Below are 21,561 nucleotides of genomic sequence, written 5' to 3'. Positions count from 1 at the left end.
ATGATTTTTTTTTTTTTAGGAAAGAAATTTCATGTTCACCAAATGCTACCTCAAGTATGGGATGAACTTGATGGGTACTTTGTGCAATGTGAATCTTGTGTCATTGAATTTGGGAAATCGATTTCATATTTTGAAGAATGGGCCCACAAATGACTATCTCTATGAAACACCCAATTAGATGATAAGATGCTCAACAAAGAAAATGGTCCTCCACTCGGGCATGAAGTAGGTATGTTCTTAGATTGGCATGGCTTAAGGGATGAGGATGCTTGATTGGAACACACTTTTGTTAGTTCTATTAAGTAGGTAATGTTTGATGGATTCCAATGCAAATTTATATTTTTAAAATATTCATGTGCCCTGTAAACAAAACAGGAAGGTTGTTGGTTTATTCGGGATTCATTTTGATTGGGGTCTGGCGTCAGGCGGGCCTTGAGCCTGTGCCCGTGGGCTGGTCCCGTGCATCAAAGCCCAGAACCAGGCCCCGCCTCTGCCCGACCTCGTTATAATGAAAAATATATAAAAATGTATGCGTTTGACATATAAACATAAAAGTATACAAAATTCGGGTTGGACCGAGGCCTTATTTTAGAGCCGAGACCGGCCCGACGGTTGCTTCGCTTTGGGGTTTCCATCATCGCTATTCATCGGTAACACCCGGCAGCAGAGAGAAAAGGCGACTCGGATCGCTGTCGCACCCCATCTCGTTCCGGTTCACTGATTGTTCTTGCCCTGTTCACTGATTGTCCACGCCGCGCAGCCGCAGGGCAAGCAACACCCTGCAACACCCTCAAACGACTGGCGATCGCGCAGGTAACTTTGCTGCTACCGATCTCTCTCTCTCCCATTATTTCCCCCTTTTTCAACCGTTGCAACGCCCTGAAACGCCTGGTGTCCGACATTTTTGTCTTGATAATTGGTATATCTCTCTCTCTCTGTGCCCCCATTTCCCCCTTGTTTGGTCACCATCGAAGCCCTTTGGAATGCCCGGTAAACGGCGAGCATGTTTCTGCTGGTATCTCTCTCTCTCTCTCTCTCTCTCTCTCTTTTGCTAGCTGCCCTTATTTTCCCCTCGTTTGGCCACCATGGCAACCTGAAACGCTCAGCGATCAATATTTGTCTGTCCTCGCCATCATCATAGTACCCACGCCCCTAATTTTGTTCCCTTGAACGCCGGCCAACGGACATTTCCTCTTTTCTTCTATGTGCCTCACAATCCCAACTTCGTTGGCTGAAACTCGACGTGGCTGAAGTCTTATCTCTGTGCCTCACCGTCGTAGCCTACTCAGTCTCTTTTAGATGCAGTTGTTATGGTTTAGAGTGGAAATAGAAACGTGACAAAAGGAGTGAACAAAAAACTACAAGGTATGATTTTACCTTTAGTCTTTGTGTTGCAACGGAGAGAGAACCAATCTAGAGTTCCTGATTCTCTAAAGCGACATTTTGTCATTATAGAAGAACCTGTTAGTGGTCAATGAATGACTAGTTAATGATGGTATAGGATGATAACCTTAAGAACACTCGGTCGATTTGGAACCGTTTGTTTTCAGTAATTTAAAAATGAATCTGTACAATCTTGTTTAGCGAATCACTTCTTATATCTTTGTACAACATACGTGATGGATCTAATTAATTTAGTATTGATAATAGCTGCAGCATAGTGTAGTTGCTTTTTATTTTTTAAGATATGGATAATGCATTTCTTGCTGAATTTTTCAGTTTACTATATACATGCCTATTGAAAAGGATGTGTGCATATCAGTGAAAAGATTATTAAGGAGCAGTGTCTTCCATCATGTTAACTCAGTTTTTATGCAAAGTATATCTTGATCATCATCCCCCACATATTTCAGTCTTCCTTCTTTTGAGATAATATCATAATAGAACATGAAGGCCTCACTCTTCTTCATCTTTCCACTCAAAGACCTTTTTGATCGCGATCTGTTCAAGATCCTAGTTCAGTTCAAGATGCAATTTCTATTTTTGCCATGTTTTCATGCTATCAGGTGGGTTGTTGCCTTTTTAGAAGGCTTAAAATGTATATGACAGTGAATAAATCATGAAAATTCATCGTTTTGATTGCCCTCTTTGTACAATGAAATACCAGCTTATGTGCTATTAATTTTGGTCTGTTTTTTGAGAGTAAAGAGCAGACAGCTAGCACAAGAGTGCTGCTCATTTTAAATGTACTATAAATATTTATCGCAGAACATGTGCTTTTTTGACCACCATTCTTTGAAGAGGAACAGGAGAACACAGATTGAAAGTTATGTTTGGCATCACAACGAATTCAATTGTGGTTTTCTTTTCTCTTTTGCCTTTCCCACGTTTCTATTCAGAGCCATTGTGGCAAACCCACTTGAAGCACTGTTAAATATTGTTAGTTGACATCTGTTTTAATACAGTTGGCCAACAGTTGCATATTTTTTTCTTACCTATCCATAGTTATGCCACCAAACACCATAAATAAACACTCTCATTATTATTCCTCGCAATCACACGTGAGCTGAACTTGGAACGGGGATTGGCATTCCTCCTCCATTGATTCCAGGATCATAGTCGATTTTAATCCTGTGCCATGATACTGTTTGGTGATATTCAGAAGCCTTATAGGTCTGGCTAAGAAGAAATATAGTACCTTGAGGAAATGTGGAGGGGTGCAAATGTAAAAAGCCAAACTTATTGAGATGTCTTTTCCACCACTTGTGGTGGGCTTGCTTGGGGCCAAAATTTTAGACAATATTATGTGGTCATTGAAATCGTAATTGCACTTAAAAAATAAGGACCAGAGACCCTAGATTGCAAAACATCCATGCATTCAAACAAGCCCTTCATGAAATTCTGAGTCGAATAAGATTTAGGCACGACTAAACACAAAATCCCAAATCAACCTTGGTTTTAAATTTTTAATCAAATTTCGTATCTATTATCTATGTAATAAAAATTTGGTTTAATATAGGTCTCACCCACCAACGTCCCACCATAAAATATTTGGATTTGATAGTTCACATATCAGGGTTGTTTTTCAAACATAGATCAAGATTATATTAAGGGTACATTTGATTGCATAGATTCTCTGCCTTCAACAAGGTGTACCTTCATAGTGAAATGAAGTCAAAAGTTGTAAGGAACTCTCCTTCTCCCACTTTCTTTAATCAATCTCAAGGTTTAGACCTTTTATTCTGGTGAATGTAATGTTTGTCTATTTATTTAATTGATTTATAATCCGTTTTTTGGATAGTTTTTTGTGCATCATTCTATCATCTCATCATATTTAATTCTGGGACACTTGCCGTGCTTCAGATCTAGAGCTAATTTTTTTGGATTAGGAACCGGTTTTAAAATTTTGGGCCATAACTGATTTTTCTGCATCCCTAACTATGCTTTAGTCAGGAAGGACCCAAAGCTGCTTGAGTGAGTCTCTAGTTGGATTCCTTGAATTTTTGTGTTGAAATTTACCAAGCCAATCAGTTTGCTCCAGCCACCAACTAGAGGATTCCAACGGGCCGTCCTGTTACTTTGTGAAAGAATGGCTTTTAGTTTCGTGGTTGGTGTTATCGGGGGGCTTCTTCTCATGCATGCTGCCTATTCCACAATCCAGTGTAAATTGCTATTTACTAGTAGTCTAACCTTTGTTGCTTTAGTTTTTATTATTATTGTCTTTTGCATTACAATCTTCTTTTCTTGTCCCAGATAGAGCTGTCCTGAAGATCACAGAGGAGAAATTTTCCGCTCCTCCATTCAATGTAATTGATGCTCTTCTTGCCCTCTTGTTTTTAAATATCTCTTTAAGATTTGAATTGATTTTTGTAGTTAGTGTTACATATTGCTTGATTTGTTACTTCAGGTGTTTTTGGAGGTGATTACAGGATTGAGCCTCTGTTTATGGGCGGGTCTTGCAGTTCCTGGGAAGTTTCTCTCTATATTGACTGTTTCTGAAGATAACAGGTGCCCTCCTTTGCTTTGTTTTTCTTGGAATTTGTTGATTTCACTTGTCGGCCTGTTGGTTCAATCTTTTTTGGAAAACCATTATCTTTTTATTAGGTTTCACATCATAGTCACAAATGACGTCTCGGAGTTTTAAGGGGCGAGGTTTTTCTCGAAGCTTGAAAAAAAAGGGAAAAATAAACTAAATTTTTAAAATTTTTAAAAAACTAAAAATGAAAAAAAAAGGTGAGAAACTAATAACACAAACATCAAAAGATTAGTAGATTTGCAACAAATAAAAAATAGAAAATGATAAAAAACTGTTTTGACATTAAAACAGGAAAAAACTAAAAAAAATGAAAAAACGTGTGTTTTTTTTAAAGTTTTTTAAACGGCTAGTTAATTTATCGCATTTTTTCTTGAAAAAAATGCGTTTAGCTAACATGTGCATTTTTTGTTAGCAGCAGGAGGAACTATCAGTCGTGTTTTTGACTAAGTCACACGGACGCTGCACATTGACTACCGCACCCGTGTCGACACGACTCGGGTGCGGGTGCTTCTCGGATTCGCACCCGACTCGAGTCAACAAGAGTCGGGTGTGGCTGACCACACCCGACCATTTTCGTCCATTTTGGACATGCACTCGACTCGCATTTAACTCGAGTTGGGTGCGGTCAAACCGCATCAAGCCTATTTTCATCCTTTTTTGATATTTTTATTTTAAAAATTTTTTACATTAAAAAGAGGGTTTAGCATTTTTTTTCCATTTCTGTGTTCTGTCCTGGTTTTGTTGTTTTTGTTTACTTGTTTAATATTTGTACTTTGTATGCATGTTAATGCTTAATATGTTACATTCATATACACAATACATTATAACTTATAAGTATGTAATACAATGTTATCCGTATCGAACGATACGCATGTGTATCGTACGTATCGTATAGGTTTAGAAGACCTATACAGTATGCTTACGATACATGATACGCTCGTGTATCATAAGTGCGATACACCTCCGTGTCGTATGATACGAGGAAAAACACAAAATTCTTTATGTTTTAAAGTTTAAACACTCCTCCTTCTCTCTCTTCTTGTGTTTAAAGACTCCAAGAGACATGGGAGTGAGAGATTTTGCCCATTTTCATCAAAAATAACTAAGGATTCATCAATTTGGGAGATATTATCGTTGAATTGTGAAAGATGATAACTATATGTTTTGAACTTATGAAATTGTGATGTAATCTAAGTCATAAGACTCCAAGTCCTAAGATTCTATAAAGTTTTGATGTTTAAAATTGTGATGGATGCTTATTATGTTATTTTGAATCTCTGGTTGGTTATTTTTGAATGCTCATTATGTATGATGATCTTTTTTATATTTGAATACATTTGAAGTGCAAGTTTGGAGGGGTCTTGCGGACAGGTTTAATGTTCATTTAGGCTAGTGGAACTCTATGGAAGAAGTGGTAACATGGTGGTGGAAGATAGCTTTTAAGGAGTCATGGGGAAGGAGAATTTGGAAGATGGTGTTTCCTCTCAGTCTCGAACTTTTGGGAAAGAAGAAAGGCCCTGGTTCATGAGGTGGAACCAAGAATATGAAGGGACTTGGAAGCGAGTATTTGGGAGTGTTGAAATTAGAAAGTTTATATTTAAGTGTGGTAGTTTTCTTATTATTTAAAAGTTAGTCTTCTTTAGTCATTTATATCTTTATGTGTCTCTCTTGTGTAAGGACTCTAGCCGACCCTTATTCTCTCTTTAAGTAAGAGATTAGGGTTAGCAATGAATGAATAATAGTTGATTCTCACTCTGTCTCTCTCTCCCCCTCTCGTGCTCTTGTGTTCCCTCTCTTTTCTCTATCTTTTTCAACATGGTAAAAGAGCCGGTTATCTCCATCCTTCTCCGGTGACGGTTGACGTGATTTTCCGGCGACCTCTTCTCCTATTCTATCTCTTCCTATTTCTTTCCTTTTCTTTCTCTAACCCTTCCTTTCTCTCTTCTCTCTGCTGATCGAGAAATAGTGGACAGCGTGGAAGGGGAACCTAATCACACGTGAGAGGTATGTGTGATTAGGTCCCTAACATGGATGTAGTGCAGCATAAGCAACTACGTGGAAGTTGCGGGTGGGAGTTGCTGTGGAACAATTTTTTTTCTGATCTGGTACGTGACTGTAAAGGGTTGTATCAAAAGTTTTTTTTTTTGGTTGCTACTGTTGAAGAAGAAGTTCAGGCCAGATCACATTGGACGTTGCTGTGTGGGAGACGACAAGATCAGTTCTGAAATGTGGATCATATCAGATCTGATAAAAAGAAAAAAAAAATCAATTTCTGGACATCGATACATTGAAGCTGTGGACATCAACAGAAATTTATATGCACAGCGGTGAGGGAGTCTACATTGGTTAATGTCTTAAGGACGTTTCTCTCTCAAGTCTGTCGGCTATAACATGAACATTTGGGGACCTACACAATCTATTGGTACTTCCTTTCTACTCTTTCACGTCTGATTTTGTAGGGCAGACTTCTGTGAGCAAGTCTGCTCACATCTTGGGCAGATTCGTTTGCTCAAGCTAGGGTTTCTTAAAAACCTAGGTCGATGCATTCTTGAAGTCGTGTGGAGGAAACCAATGTCGTGCAGGCAAGTCTGGTTTTTTTTTTTAGTAGAAGTCGTGGAATGATGCACAACACTGTTTTCTTATGTCGCTGAAGTCTGAGGTCATGTTGGAAGTTCTGAAGTTGTTTGAAAATAAGTTTTTGTGAAAAAGTATACATATACTTAGAAGATGTTGACATAATCATCGCTGTGACATTAGTGGCATGTGGTAGTGGTGCTGCCCGTGATATTGTTGATTTCCACTTTGCTGATCAGCCCCTTGACGTGCGACAGTGGTGCTGCGATTGCGAGTGATAGTGTTGAATTCTGTGTTGTTGATCAGCCCCTTACCTGACTGATTAATTATAAGTTGGATGTTCTTTTGTGTGTTCAAATTGCTACGAAATTGTTTTGGTACTCCTTTCTGTGTTTATTATGGCTGAGATTATCAAACCAGATGGTGGGAATGATTATAAAGGAACTGGGAATCCTTCCCTTTTTGGATCTAAGGTCACAGTTAGCATTGACAGATCTGAGTATGAGCAGTTTTTGGCACACAAAGCCTCACAAGCTTCAACTTCCAGTACTTTGATTGATCGAGCTCTCTCTACGGGTACATCCACGCCTGATTCAAGTATCTCTTGGATTATTGACTCAGGAGCATCGAGACATTTCTGCAGTAGACATGGTTTGTTCACTATGTTGCATAGATTCTCTCAGCCACGTCATGTTAAAATTGCAGATAGCAGAATGTCACCTATATTGGGTTATGGAGATGTGAAGCTTTCTCAGTCTATGACCCTTCCACATGTCTTATACGCTCATGAGTTTCCCTCCAATTTGCTCTCTGTTAAACAGTTGACTACTGATTTACACCGTCGCATTATTCTTGACCCTGGTGCATGCTCATTTCAAGACTTACAAACTGGGAAGACTATTGGTGGTGGCTATGAAAAAGGGGGCGTCTACATCCTGTCGGTCCCTGTAGGTCTTGCTGCTACCTTTTTTACATCAGATTCTACACCCTTTCAGTGGCATCTCAGGCTCGGTCATCCTTCGGGGTCCAAGCTCCGTTCCATCCTACCTCACCTTTCAGTCCCAGAGTCATTTCAGTGTGAAGCCTGTCAACTTGGCAAGCATATTCGTAGTAGTTTTCCTTCGAGTCTTAGTCCATCAAGTCAAGGGTTGTTTGATCTTCTTCATGTTGATGTGTAGGGTCCTAGCAGGGTTGCTAGCCGATCTAAGTTTAGGTATTTTCTGGTTGTTGTTGATGATTACTCTCGAGTTAGTTGGGTATTTCTTTTGAAAGAAAGGTCTGAAGTAGTACCTATTCTTAAAAACTTGATTATTGAAAATAAAAACTCAGTTTGGTTTTCTGGTTAAGTGTATTCGCACTGATAATGCTCTTGAGTTCAAATCATCTACCTTAATGACCTTTTATGCTGAAAATGGTATTTCTCCCCAATTTACATGTCCTCACACCTCACAACAGAATGGAATTGCCGAACGAAAACATAGACAACTTTTAACTGTTGCTCGTACCCTAATGCTTCATAATCATGTACTTGCATACTTATGGGGTGATGCCATACTCATGGCTTGTTACCTGACAAATCGTTTACTATCATCCTCCATTGACAACAAAGTACCGATTAAACTTGTTTATCCCAATCGAAGCTTATTTCCTGTTGTACCAAAAGTATTTGGTTGTACTTGTTTTGTTCACATCCTTGGGCCTAAACGTGATAAATTTGCTGCTCAAGCCATTAAGTGTGTGTTCATTGGCTATCCTCGAAACAAAAAATGGTACAAGTGCTTTGATCCGGTAACTCACAAAGAGTATATCAGTGCGGATGTCACTTTCTTCGAGTCTCAGTCCTACTTTGGTCCTACTTCTGTGTCATCTGAGATGCCATGTCCTATTCCTCTACCTATCCCTCCAGCCCCGTTGCAGTCTTTCCCCTTTCCTACTCCGAATATGAATAGATTCCAGGACCCTCCATTGGAATACACGCGTCGGCAGGAGCCCTCTCATGGTCGACCATCAGAAACTTCTCAGGATGTGAGCTCCATTGAAGTAAGTATACCTGACATTGATCCTTCTTAGGACTTGCCTATAGCCCTGCGCAAAGGCAAGAGACAGTGTATCCCATCTCACAATTTGTTTCCATTGACCACCTTGATGACAACTTACAACAGTTTCTTCATGCTATGACAGTCTATACTGTACCGACTAGTCATCAACAAGCACTACTAGACTGTAAATGGCGAAAAGCCATGCAAGATGAGATGGATGCTCTCTTATAGCGTGGTACCTGGGAATTGGTTGATCTTCCTTCAAATTGTGATATTGTTGGCTCTAAATGGGTCTTTACAGTCAAGTACCATTCAGATGGGTCTGTAGAGAGATATAAGGCTCGATTAGTGGCTAAGGGTTATACTCTGACATATGGAGTTGACTTCTTTGAGACTTTCTCTCCTGTGGCCAGGTTGGGTACTATTCGACTCATTATCTCTATTGCGGTACACTTTAATTGGCATATGTATCAGCTGGACGTAAAGAATGCCTCTCTATGGTGATCTTGAAGTGACTGTATATATGCAGTAGCCCCTAGGGTTTCAAGCGACAGGGGGAGTGTAGAAAAGTGTGTCGTCTGAAGAAGGCAAAGGTCGTTTCACAGTGTGGATTTGAAAGATCTCATTTCGACCATTCTCTATTAATCAAGAAGAGCTCCAAAGGTATAGTGGTTATGGTAGTTTATGTTGATGACATTATCCTGATAGGTGATTGCGATAAAGAAATTTCGGTCACAAAGAGTTTCCTTCAAAAACACTTTGTCACGAAAGATCTTGGTCACTTGCGATATTTTCTTGGGATTGAAGTTGCTCATAACAAAGAAGGTGTAGTGTTGTCTCAGAGGAAATATGTACTTGACCTACCGCAGGATACAGGGATGTTAGGAGCCAAGCCGGCTAATCTTCCTATGAATCCATGTCTTCATCTTCATGATGATCAATCGGAACTAGTGGATTCACGATCTTACAGGTCACTTATTGGCAAGCTTCTGTATGTCACTGTGACTAGACCAAACATTAGCTTTGTTGTTGGAAAACTAAGTCAATTTATGGAAAAACCTAGAAAAGTCCATTGGGATGCAACATTGATGGTTTTGAAATATCTAAAGTCATCTCCGGGCAGGGGGAATCTCTAGAAATTGTTGCTTACAGTGATGTTGACTATGCAGGGTCTGTTGATGACAGAAAATCCACCATAGGCTTCTGTATCTTTGTTGGGGGCAACCTAATATCATGGAGAAGCAAGAAACAAAATGTAGTTTCGAGATCAAGTGTAGAATTTGAATATAGAGCAATGGCTCAAACGGCTACTGAGATGACTTGGGTTAAGTCTATGCTAACAAATATGAGTATTCAAGTTCCTTTTCCTATGAAAATGTACTGTGATAACAAGGCTGTCATTTACATTGCAAATAATCCAGTATTTCATGAGAGAACAAAACACATAGAGGTCGATTGTCATTATATTCGGGATTTTATACAAGGAGGTGTTGTGTCTACAGTTCATGTAACTTCTGAAGATCAGGCATCAGATATGTTTACTAAGGCTCTTCCCATTGGTGATTTCTCTAGATGTTGTAACAAGCTGAGCATGATTGATATCTATGCTCCAGCTTGAGGGGGAGTGTTGAAATTAGAAAGTTTATATTTAAGTGTGGTAGTTTTCTGATTATTTAAAAGTTAGAGTCTTCTTTAGTCATTTATATCTCTATGTGTCTCTCTTGTGTAAAGACTCTAGCCGACCCCTATTCTCTTTTTAAGTAAGAGATTAGGGTTAGCAATGAATGAATAATAGTTGATTCTCTCTCTCTCTCTCTCTCTCTCCCTCTCGTGCTCTTGTGTTCCCTCTCTTTTCTCCATCTTTTTCAACAAGGAGAATGTATGGAATATATGCTGTAATGCCAACTGGCTGATTAAGGGGAAAAGGATCTTGATCTTTGGGCTGCAGTAGGCCTAAGACCAGACCTTTGGCCATCATTTGGTAGGGCAGACTACATTATTCAATCTGTGTGCAGGATGGAAAATGAGATGCAAAAGATTCCATTTATAGTAAAGACAAAAGTCGAGAGCATTAGATTTGCAGGTGTTAGATGCTCTTCCCGAAATAAGAGTTGGGAAGCAAAGGACTTTATAGGTGAAATGGTCAGGAAACTAGCCCTGAATAAGTGCTGTGTAGGCGTGGTGGGAGGGCCTTTCAAGTGGAGAAGAAAGTTAAAACAAAGCATCCAGAGATTATGGCGGTGAAATGGGGAGAAACATTCTGCAGAATGGGAATTATAAGCTTCTGCTCAGGAACTGTTGTCTTGTGAGTGAGGTTTTGACGCTGTGTACAAAAATGTTCAGGTTAATTCTTTAGTATATTGGGATGAGGTTCCATCTTAAATGGGACCTGTTGGTCTTTTAGTTTGAGGCTTGGGATCGGTCAGTCTTATTTTTTTTGTATTTCTGTTTGTTGTATTCTGTGCACTAAGGGAGGGCTTTCTCTCAGAAGTGTTGATCTGGAAAAGGAATTAAAAGTTGACTTGATTTTCCTAAAGTTCTCTTTAATTCAACTGCATCTTCAATTTGAATAAGGGGCTGGAAAAATCATTAAATCTGCATGATGACCGGAAAAATGGGTGAAATGGAAGTATAAGCATACCTGCCAGAATATTTAGGTTCTGGAGAGACGTGCAAAGTGCTAGAGAAGGGCAGTCTTTGACCATTCGGTTGAAGGCTGCAAAAGCTCACCATGTCTATACCTGGGTGGGTTAAAAAGAACCTTAAAATTTGGACAGAAGTGGACTTGATTAACTTTGAACAAGTCCTAAAATGGATGGACATGACCTTGGGTGTTGACTGCACCAACCACGCCGTGTCTCGGCCATGTCCAGACGTGCACCCATACCCTCCCTCAAACATGACATCCTGTTGACATGGTGCGTCACCTTTTCAGATGCACCCGTGTTTGATACTTCTACAAATGTGCAACTTACAAATTTTGAGCATATGCACGAGTCTTGAGATGTTGCTCACTGTAGAACATGCAAGGTTTCAAACCTACAAGAAGGTGATAAATCTATCAAGGAGTCTGGGAAATTGTCTCCATTATAGGATGAGTTGACTGTATTTGAATCCAAATGGCATGATTCTTAGGCTATCTCACATGAGTGCGGGGTGCGGGTGTCGGTGTGGCACATCCCGAAAAATTTGGCTGCAGGGGTGCGGTGAGGATATAATGTAATATATATATATATTTATATATATATATAACATATGTATTCTTAATATATCTATAATTTTAACCTTGTTTCTTAGCTTAATTTGTCTTTTTTTTTTAACTTTTGTTATTATACATAAAGAAAGAAAGGGAGAGAAGGAAAAAATAGAAAGTATTTTCAACATTCAAAAGAGAGGGTGCGGTTGAGATGCGTGTTGGAGTCGCACCCGTATCCACACCATCACCAGTGTCGTGTCGACGTGGGTGTGGCCCTTGTTTGAAGAGTCCGTGTGACATAGTCCTTAAGATATTATGTTTGGAGATAGGCAAATACAAGAAAATGAATTTTATGTATTCATTGCGAGGTCAGGATTGGAGGTTCAATATTTTAAGGACTTTGCTTCTTCATGTACGAGGCTCCCAATTCACTTGTTGAGCTTGTCATGGAGGAGAATATACTTCTTTATTGTAAAAAAAAAATGTATGGTGTCTTGGTGGTCTCAAAGCTAGAAACAGTTTGAAGCCATATAGGCCTCCACATTTCAGAAAGAATGCTGAAAAAACAAGAAGAAAAATTAATGTTTTCATTGTCATGATCTAGGTACATATTGCTAAAATGTCAAAAATGAAAAAGTATGATAAGAAGGTCATGGTTGCAGGGATGCAACCAAGGAAAAGAAAGGTCCAACTCCATTGGAGTGATGTCATTTGCTCAAACTTCCAATTAAAGTTAAAAATATTGGAGATTTAGAACCAAAAAATGAATATTTGTGCGATACGAATGGTAACAACTTGAGTCACTCCTACACCAAACACATGTTAAGATATGGGTCGGGCCTAGTCAGATCAGACCCGACTCGACTCATCTTAACCACACGCATGGGCGGTGACATACTTGTAATTTTAGTATTGTTTTATGTAGTTTGTTTGTATACTAAACTGCGATTAGTATACAATGATAACAAGAGGCAGGCGTCACGGCTGCTGCCCTCTTTCTTCTCTCTCTCTCTCTTGCACGAGCAGTCCATTCCTCTTCTCCTCCTCTTGTATCTACTAAAGACTCCATCCGGTGGTTTGGCGTTACATATCTAAAGTCTTACATGGTATCAAAGCAGGTTTTTCTACTGAGAATGTCCGGTAAGAATCTCTAATTTCTGCCCTAATCTTTGTTTTTCTGCCCTAACCATAGAATCTCTGTTTCTACCCTAATCTCTGTCACCTAAGTCCTAACCCTAATCCCTGTCGTCTGCCCTAATCCCAAAATTTCTGTTTAATCTCTGCTTGCCCTAATCCCTACCGTCTGCCCTGATCCCAAATTTTTTGTTTTATCTCTGTTTGCGCTAGTCCCTACCATCTGCCCTAATCCCAAAATTTTTGTTTTCTCTCTGTTTTCTAATTGTTGCAACTATGGATCACAACCACAATTCCACCATCTTGTCATCCAGTTTCCTCTCTCAACTCATCTCACAATAGTTAAACCATACCAACTATTTGACATGAAAACGTCAAATAGTCCCTTTTATCAAGAGTCACCGTCTGTATAGACATCTCAATGGCACCACACCTGCGCCACCAGAATGGACCATGTGAGAGGTGAAAAATGCTGCAAGGAAAGTTTAAGAAACCGTTGCAGAAATCAATCCTGAATATGAAACGTGGATGGCTCATTATCAATCTCTTGTTACATATATCACTTCCACATTATCTGAAGAAGTTCCGACTAGCGTTGATGATGATCTTTCTGCACTTGAGTTGTGGAATGTACTCGCTACGACGTTTTTTCAAGTATCAGAAGCGAGATTCTTGCAACTTAAGAGGCAATTTCAGGATATCAAGCGAGGAACATGCTCAGTTTTGGAGTACATACATGAAATAAAAAATGTCAACAACCAGGCTTGCAATCATACGGCACCCAGTCAATGACAAGGACAAGAGACAACAGGCTCTGAGTGGATTGGGGTCAGATTTTGATGTTTCCTGCACTGCTTTGGAGGTATTACATGTTCTTCCCTATTTTGAAGACTTGAAAGCAAAATTGTTTTAGCATGAAGCAAGTCGTATACAACAACAAGCATTACCTTCTTCTGGTAGTCTTAATGTGCTGGTCACTAGCACCCATGTTTTGCAAAGAAGAGATTTTGCAACACGCAGGCAGGGATGGGGACAGATATTCTTCCTACACCATACACAAATGCACAGACAAATGTACCACAAAGAATATACCTATTGTTTTTATTGCAATAAGAGGGGTCATGTGAAATCAGATTGTTGGCATAACCCCTAAAATAAAGGAAAATAGGTTAGGCATGACAACAAGGCAGCAGGGTCAACTGTGTCGAACACGAAAGCAGCATCAAACGTTCCTCCTAATGTGCAACAGATGTTTATGACAGTTTTGTCCAAAGTCAATCTTAAACAAAACGAGGAAAGACAATGGTATGTGGATCCTGGTGCCGCAGCTCACATGACTAATGATGCAGGTAAGCTCTCTAGTGCTCTCCCTTATTTAGCTAAAGGCTCAATTGTCACAGGAGATGGTTCCCATCACAAAATATCTCATATTAGAAATGCACACATATCCATGGCCCATTCCTCCATACCTTTAAAGAATGTTCTTCTTGTTCCAGATGGTTCAAGAAAAATATCATTTCCGTGTCAAAGCTTATTGATTATACTCATTCTTCTGTTGAGTTTACTCCTTCTTCTGTTTATGTCAAGAATGCTCGAACCAAGATGACGTTCGCTGAGGGTGTTCACAAAGGAGACATGTACGTCATTGAAAAAGCTCCAAAGTTGTTCGAATCATATGTTTCAGATCCATCTTTTTCCAGTCATAGTGACGTCAATATTACAGAGTATGATAAGCCATTCATTTGGCATGGTCATTTAGCCCATTGTAGTCGGTCTTTCATTCAAAGTCTTGTTGTAGACAGACTATTACATAAGTCCAATCATTGAGTCTAGCATGTGCTCAAGCTGTCATATTTGTAAGAGTCATGCTCTTTCTTTCCAATCAATAAATAAGCGGCCTTCAAAGTTATTTGATACCACATATTCTGATGTTTGGGGGCCTGCTCTTATTTCTTCTGCTTTTGGGAGCAAATATTATGTTGTTTTCATTGATTCTTATTCACGTTACACATAGATTCACTTCATGAAAAGCAAATCAGAGGTTTTCCGCTTGTTCACTTAATTTCATGTCTTGGTCCAAAACAAGTACTCTAGTAATATTGTGCATTTCCAATGTGATGGTGGTGGTGAGTTCATTTCAAATGAATTTACTGAGTATTTATAAAATCATGGGATCACTAGACAGATTTCCTGTCTACACACACCACAACAGAATGGTATTACTGAAAGAAAACATAGACACATAGTTGAAAGTGCTCTAAGTATGATGCATAACACAGATGTGCCTATGAATTTATGGACTGAAGCCTTCCATATGTTGTTGATGTTATTAATCGACTGCCACTATCCATACTTAAAGGAAAATTTCCATTCTTTATTTTACATATAGAACAACCAAATTATGATGAACTATGTGTTTTTGGATGCATATGTTATGTTCATGTTGATGTTTTCTTGAGAAATAAGTTTCAAGATCTAGGTATTATGTGCAGATTTGTGGGTTATGCAGAGAATTATAAAGGCTATCGCTGTTACAATCCAAAAATTGGACATGTGCATATTTCATGACATGTTGTTTTTGATGAGCACAAGTTGAAAGACTTAAAGGAGCCACATGCGATGTTCAATACAAGCAATAATACATATGATTCATGGTCGAGCGCTGAAATATTAGGCCAAGAAGATGATGCATACCACACATACAGTGACATAATTATAAATGATTCTGAGGCAGCCTCAAGTGTTCAGATGGACAACATGCCTCCACCTCCTCAGACGACTAGCACGTCTTCGCCTAATCGGTTTTCAGGAATAGTATATACTCGACGATCAGTTCCAAGAATCGCTCCAGAAACTGTCATCACTTGCTCACGTAGATCAGAACGTGTGCGACACCCTATTGATAGATAGGTAAGTTATGATAATTTTTCTTTAGATTTTCAACTTTTTATGACAAAATTGAGCAAAGGGGTAGAGCCAAAATCTTATGAACACGCATGCAAGAACAAGTATTGGGTCGAGGCCATGATTGAAGAAATTGCTGCTCTAAACGAATGTCAAACTTGGGAGATTGTTCCTCGTCTGGATAATAAGAATGTAGTGGGTTCAAAATGGGTTTACAAACTCAAATATAAATCCAATGGAAGTATTGATAAACATAAGGCTCGTCTTGTGGCTAAAGGTTTCACTCAACAGTACGAGAAAGATTATGATGAGACTTTTAGTCCAGTTGTCAACATGAGAACAATACAGGTTGTCATTTCTCTTGCTGTCTCACATGGATGGACTTTACGTCAGTTGGATGTTAAAAATGCTTTTCTCCATGGTTTTCTGAAAGAAGAATTATACATGAAACAACCTCCAGGCTATGCTACTAATGATCCAACCAAATGGGTGTGCAAGTTACAAATATCATTATATGGGCTTAAGCAAACATCTCGCTCATGGTTTGATAGATTTTCTATTCATGTAAAGCAGGCTGGTTTTCTCATAAGTTCCCTTGATCATTATATTATTCATATACCATTAAGGTGAAATTACAACTTGGCTACTCATATATGTAGATGACATAGTTCTCACTGGAAATTCTTCATGTCATATATCTCATGGTAAGGAAGTACTAAAGCAACAATTCAAAATGAAGGATCTCGGTGAACTACAATAACTTTTGGGTGTCGAGATTGATAGAAAGGATAGCATGTTTCTTTTACGTAGCACAAATATACTCTTGATATATTGGACAAAGCATGTATGACAAGTTGTAAGCCCATCAATACACGTAGTGTTCTCAACACAAAATTAAATGCCTTTGATGGGAGTAATGCATATCAAAATCCTAGTTTTCATGGGAGCATAGTTGGCATGTTGCAATATCTCACCTTTACACGCCCAGACATAGTATATGCAGTGAATCAAGTTTGTCAGCACACACCCACAGAAGGACATATTGATGCTACTAAACGCATTTTGCGTTATCTTAAGGCTACTCTTGGGGTTGGACTCGTCTACACAAGAATGACAACTGATTTGAATGGACATACCATTTTCACCTATACTAATGCAGATTTGGCCTGATGATCTAGATGATAAACGATCAGTTTCAGGTTATTGTATCTTCCTTAACTCCAATCTTGTTTGCTGGAGTAGCGGGAAACAACGTGTAGTTGCCAGATCGAGCACTGAGGTAAAATATAGGGCAATGGTTGCCGGCATGGCTGAAGCTTCATGGTTGCTTAATCTCCTTGGGTAAACTCTCTCTTTCTATTGCCCATTCATCTCTATTTTGTGATAATCAAAGTGCCATCAAGATTGCTTTCAATCCTATCCTACATAATCGTATTAAGCATATAGAGATTGATCAACAATTCATTTGCCAGAAGGTTGAGGAAAACAAAATTGTTCCTACTTATATATGCACGTCTCAACAAGTGGTTGATCTATTTACCAAGGGCCTCACCGGGCATCATTTCTAGGAATTGAAGAATAAGTTGTCCATGATCAAACCTCATGCACAACTTGAGGGGGGCTGTTAAGATATGGGTTGGGCCTAGTCAGATCAGACCCGACCCGACTCATCTTAACCACACTCATGGGTGGTGGCATACTTGTAATTTTTAATATTGTTGTCTATTGTTTTTGTATACTAAACTATGATTAATATATAATGATGACAAGAGGCAGGCGTCAAGGCTGTTGCCCTCTTTCTTTTCTCTCTCTCTTGTATGAGCAGTCCATTCCTCTTCTCCTCCTTTTGTATCTACTAAAGACTCCATCCAGTGGTTTGGCGTTACATATCAGAAATCTTACGACACATAAGTTTGGTGGATCCTAACTCATCCCCTAACAGCTTCGGTTCCACCTGAAAAAGGCTAGGAACCAAGACAACTAATTATTTATCCAACCCCTTTTCAAACCCTTAAGATTTCTGACAATTTTCAATGTGAGGCTCAACTTTCTCATAATGGGGTGTTAGACATTCTCTTATATTATTTTTAATTTGCTTTTACATGCATATATGAGCAGATCGATTCTGATTGTTTTTCATTTTTGGGACTGATCTTTCTTTCCTTCATTTACTTTTCAATATATCTTGATGTTAGACATTCTGTTTTATTATTTTTATTTTGCTGTTTCGGGTAGATATGAGCAAATTTATTCTCTTGTTTTCCTTTTTTGGCACTGATATTTCTTTCCTTCAGTTACATTTCAATATATCTTCTTTCCCCGAGTCAGAGTAATCTCTTTCTTGTGCCACCTTTCCTTCTTCAAGACCTTTGTCTCTTCTACTCTCCATGCATAAGCCATACTATTTTTTACATTTCAATATATCTTCTTTCCCCGAGTCAGAGTAATCTCTTTCTTGTGCCACCTTTCCTTCTTCAAGACCTTTGTCCCTTCTACTCTCCATACATAAGCCATACTATTTTTTCCTTCATGAGCAATAACATTGCTGCCATTTTCCCTTGTATCACAGTTGTGATCAGTTATCAGTTTACTGCTAATACAGGCATATCTGTCATGAAAACTTACAGAATAATAAAAGCGTCCTATTGGATATACTATCTATGGTTGTCTAAATGATAATCTTGAAGGCAGAGAATGATATGAACTGAAGATATATAAAAAATGGAAATTCTTTGGGCAAATACCTCAATCTAGAAGGCATTTGTATTCCAAATATTTTCTGATGAAGATACTGATTCTAGTAAGACTCTGTAGTCCAGCTGATTATGTTTTAACTTTAAAAGCTGTCATCACATACAATGTTCTTAGCTGAATATAGAGCCAACAGTTATCTATGATCTATGTAAAGAAGGTCTCTACACATCCGAATAAGTGGATTGGCTTAAAGCCTCCAAGTTCACGGAGCTTTGTGGGATGCGATATGCATGCCATGCATCCTTTGCCTGAAGGGAAAATGTTTTGGGGAGATTTATTGGTGGAGAGGGAAGGAGTATTAAGGTTTTATATCGAGGGACAATAGGAACAGGGCATGGTAATGTGCACCTCTTAGGTGAGAAATCCATCACATGCAAAAATCCTAGCGATTTCCTTTATCATAAAAGAAAGATCTAGGTGCTCACTACAAACTATTGCCCACAAATGAACTTGGGCAAGTCATGATTAACATTGTTCCTGCTTTGATAATGACTCCGTCTGTGAGTTTAACTTGTCACCAGTGATTCTTCTAGTTCTAATCAACTACAAGACATGTTCAACCGAAGCAATTACTGGATCTGCAAGATATAAATCAAAGAGAAACTAATTGTGATAATATCTGCATCATAGGCTATTGAACTAGTAAGGACAAAAGGATTTGAAGCACGCGGAGCTCAACTTGTTCTAGACTTGTCCTAAGTTCGTTCAAAAGATTGAGTAAGATGGAGCCTAAGCACTTGACACATACTTCAGTTCATCAATGAGTCTAGTTTGAACATAAAAATGCATATTATAATATATATCTATGTCTAACAAATATGATATAAGATACATAATGTTGCATTTTGTAGAAATAGTCTCTTTCTCAAAAAACAAGTGGTCAAACATCTTTTGCAGGTTAGCCTACGATAGGTTCTCAAATATGGTTAAGCAGGGATTGTTGCTTCTATTAAGCCTCCCACATTTGCAGGCATCAGGATTCAGGATAGTCAATGTCATATTTGCGTTCTTATTTGATCTTCCTCTTTAGTCTTTACAGTTTCTCTATTATTCCACCTTCCTCCATCATTGATTGTTTTTTTTTAAGGATATTCTAATGGCATGCTGTTGCTTTTGCTAGTGTCCATACATTTCGAGCTAAATTGGAGCAAACAACATATACATAAAAAATTGTTTTGGTGTTGTTTCCAGTGTAATGAGTTCCTTGAATCTGCAAAAGTTCTCTTGAAACTCTTGGCACAAACTGATAGGCATCTAACCCCTACTAGCTATCAAAAAAAAAAAAAAACGTGTTATAATTGTCTACCATGCCTTCAAGGGCAATAGTCTCATTATGATGTCTAGAGCATTGTTTTGTAAACATCTTATATGTCATTAATATATCTAGTGTGTAACCACTTTGAAATACAATTAACCAAGTATAGCGAATGGTAAAAAGGAAAAAAAAACATTAAGGTATCATTAGTTTAATAAATGTATAGAATGACAAAATACAATCACAAATCTTCATCAAGGGCTATATGATGAGTAGGTTTAATACTTTCACATGCACAAAATCGTGGTTTGTGAGTTTTAATGGTTTTCTATACAATGTGCAGGTTGGCTTCTCTTCCTGGAAATCTAGACTTTATGATCTTTAACCATCGTGGCAAAGTTGTAGCCCTCAAGAGGGATCTGAAATTCAAGTGTTGAGCTCCTGTGGTTTTTCGTCAAAGTTAGAATTCTGCACCTCCCCATCTGTGATTGGAAAGATGTTTTCTATTGCTTGCTAACTTGGAAATAGCTGCTGTTAACACCTATAATTCATGAAATTCTTATTCTTGTATAAGTGGAACTCATTGTGGACCTTTGTTGCAGATTTGAAGGCCGAGCATGAGAAGGTTGCCTAGTTGTTGAATACCATCCATTTCCTAAATTGGACATGTTTGACTATATAACCCTCCTCCTCTCTCCGTCTCTTTTTGAAGCAATGACATTTTTTCTAGTTCTTTTCGTTGAGACCTTTTCAGCTTGACAAGTAGTGCAAAGAAATACGAAGTTTGTTGATTATAATTTGCTGTTGTGTGAGGAGGGCGGTGATTTTTACTATTCATGAAACTTATTCTTGCTGAAATGAGCCAGCTTGGGATGTAGTTAAGCATGTTTGAAGTTGTCCATTAACAACTTCCTGATGTTGAAAACCAAAGGTCTATGTAACACGGATATTGCTTTGAAGGGGCAGTACACGCACCGGTACATACTGGTATGGGTATGCACTTGTACATACTGGTATGGGTATGCACTTGGGTACGCCCTGGGTATTGTGTTGACCAAATCAGGTACGATTAACGTACCTGAGTTCTATCGGTCCATTTTTGAACTTGGTCAAAGTTGACCGAGTCCAAAAACGTCTATAGGCTAGGCTAGGTTTACTTTTTTTTTCTTCTTGTTAACATTAAAGAGAAAGCATTAGAGATAAAATGCAGAGCCCTTGACAGTTTCTGCGTTTCACCCACAGCGATCGACGGCAGCACGCTCCTCTCCAGCGAACGACTTTTCCAGCGAACAATAACTTCTTCGATCACCGATGACTTCTCTGGCGAAGGGTGACACCTATAACTTTTTACAATATCGCACTGAACTGCAAGAGTCCAGTCTTGTTAAAATCTTGGAGAGAAAATAAGTTATTGATGGAGAAAGGGGTCTTCAACGAAAGTTGAAAACTTTCGTCGATGATTCTATTAGACTCTCGAGGAATGACACTCAATACTTTCGTCGATGATTCTATTAGACTCTCGAGGAATGACACAATCGTCTTTCTTTGTGTATCATTTGGTGTTTTTTTGCTCAATCATTTGATTATTTGAGGTAATTTTTCTGGGTCATTTGTGCCTTTTTTGTCTACTCAATCTTTTGATTCATTTAAAGTAGGGCTCAATTCGGTTTTTTTTTTTTCACTTGGTTACGGTTCCTTTTTTTTTTCGTCTTGGTTTTATCTGAATTAG

General features: G+C 38.7%; 1 protein-coding gene across 3 annotated transcripts; it reads left to right on the top strand.

Annotated features, from left to right (window-relative positions):
* Positions 1–603: 603 nt before the first annotated feature.
* LOC116258362 (membrane magnesium transporter) lies at positions 604–20,629 on the top strand. 3 transcript variants are annotated; one of them, XM_031635485.2, is made up of 6 exons: positions 604–813; positions 3,394–3,602; positions 3,694–3,746; positions 3,848–3,948; positions 20,176–20,291; positions 20,435–20,629. In XM_031635485.2, exons 2-5 carry the CDS (start codon positions 3,530–3,532, stop codon positions 20,267–20,269), a joined length of 321 nt encoding a protein of 106 aa, XP_031491345.1. In that variant the 5' UTR covers positions 604–813; positions 3,394–3,529; the 3' UTR covers positions 20,270–20,291; positions 20,435–20,629. The 3 variants fall into 3 exon arrangements, with proteins under 3 accessions (XP_031491345.1, XP_031491343.1, XP_031491344.1); XM_031635483.2 differs by having other exon boundaries at positions 3,390–3,602; XM_031635484.2 differs by lacking the exon at positions 604–813 and adding an exon at positions 820–1,015 and having other exon boundaries at positions 3,390–3,602.
* The last annotated feature ends 932 nt before the right edge of the window (positions 20,630–21,561 follow it).

Source organism: Nymphaea colorata, chromosome 8 (genome assembly GCF_008831285.2).
Source record: "Nymphaea colorata isolate Beijing-Zhang1983 chromosome 8, ASM883128v2, whole genome shotgun sequence".
Lineage (NCBI taxonomy): Eukaryota > Viridiplantae > Streptophyta > Magnoliopsida > Nymphaeales > Nymphaeaceae > Nymphaea > Nymphaea colorata.
The sequence above is the reverse complement of the archived record's forward strand: the minus strand, read 5'-3'. Positions and strand labels throughout refer to the sequence as shown.

Excerpts from the sequence above, each read along its gene's own strand:
- LOC116258362 (XM_031635485.2), top strand. The coding sequence starts at position 3,530 with ATGGCTTTTAGTTTCGTGGTTGGTGTTATCGGGGGGCTTCTTCTCATG. Across the intron at positions 3,603-3,693 it reads TGCCTATTCCACAATCCAGT|ATAGAGCTGTCCTGAAGATC; the intron begins GTAAATTGCTAT and ends TTCTTGTCCCAG. Across the intron at positions 3,949-20,175 it reads ACTGTTTCTGAAGATAACAG|GTTGGCTTCTCTTCCTGGAA; the intron begins GTGCCCTCCTTT and ends TACAATGTGCAG.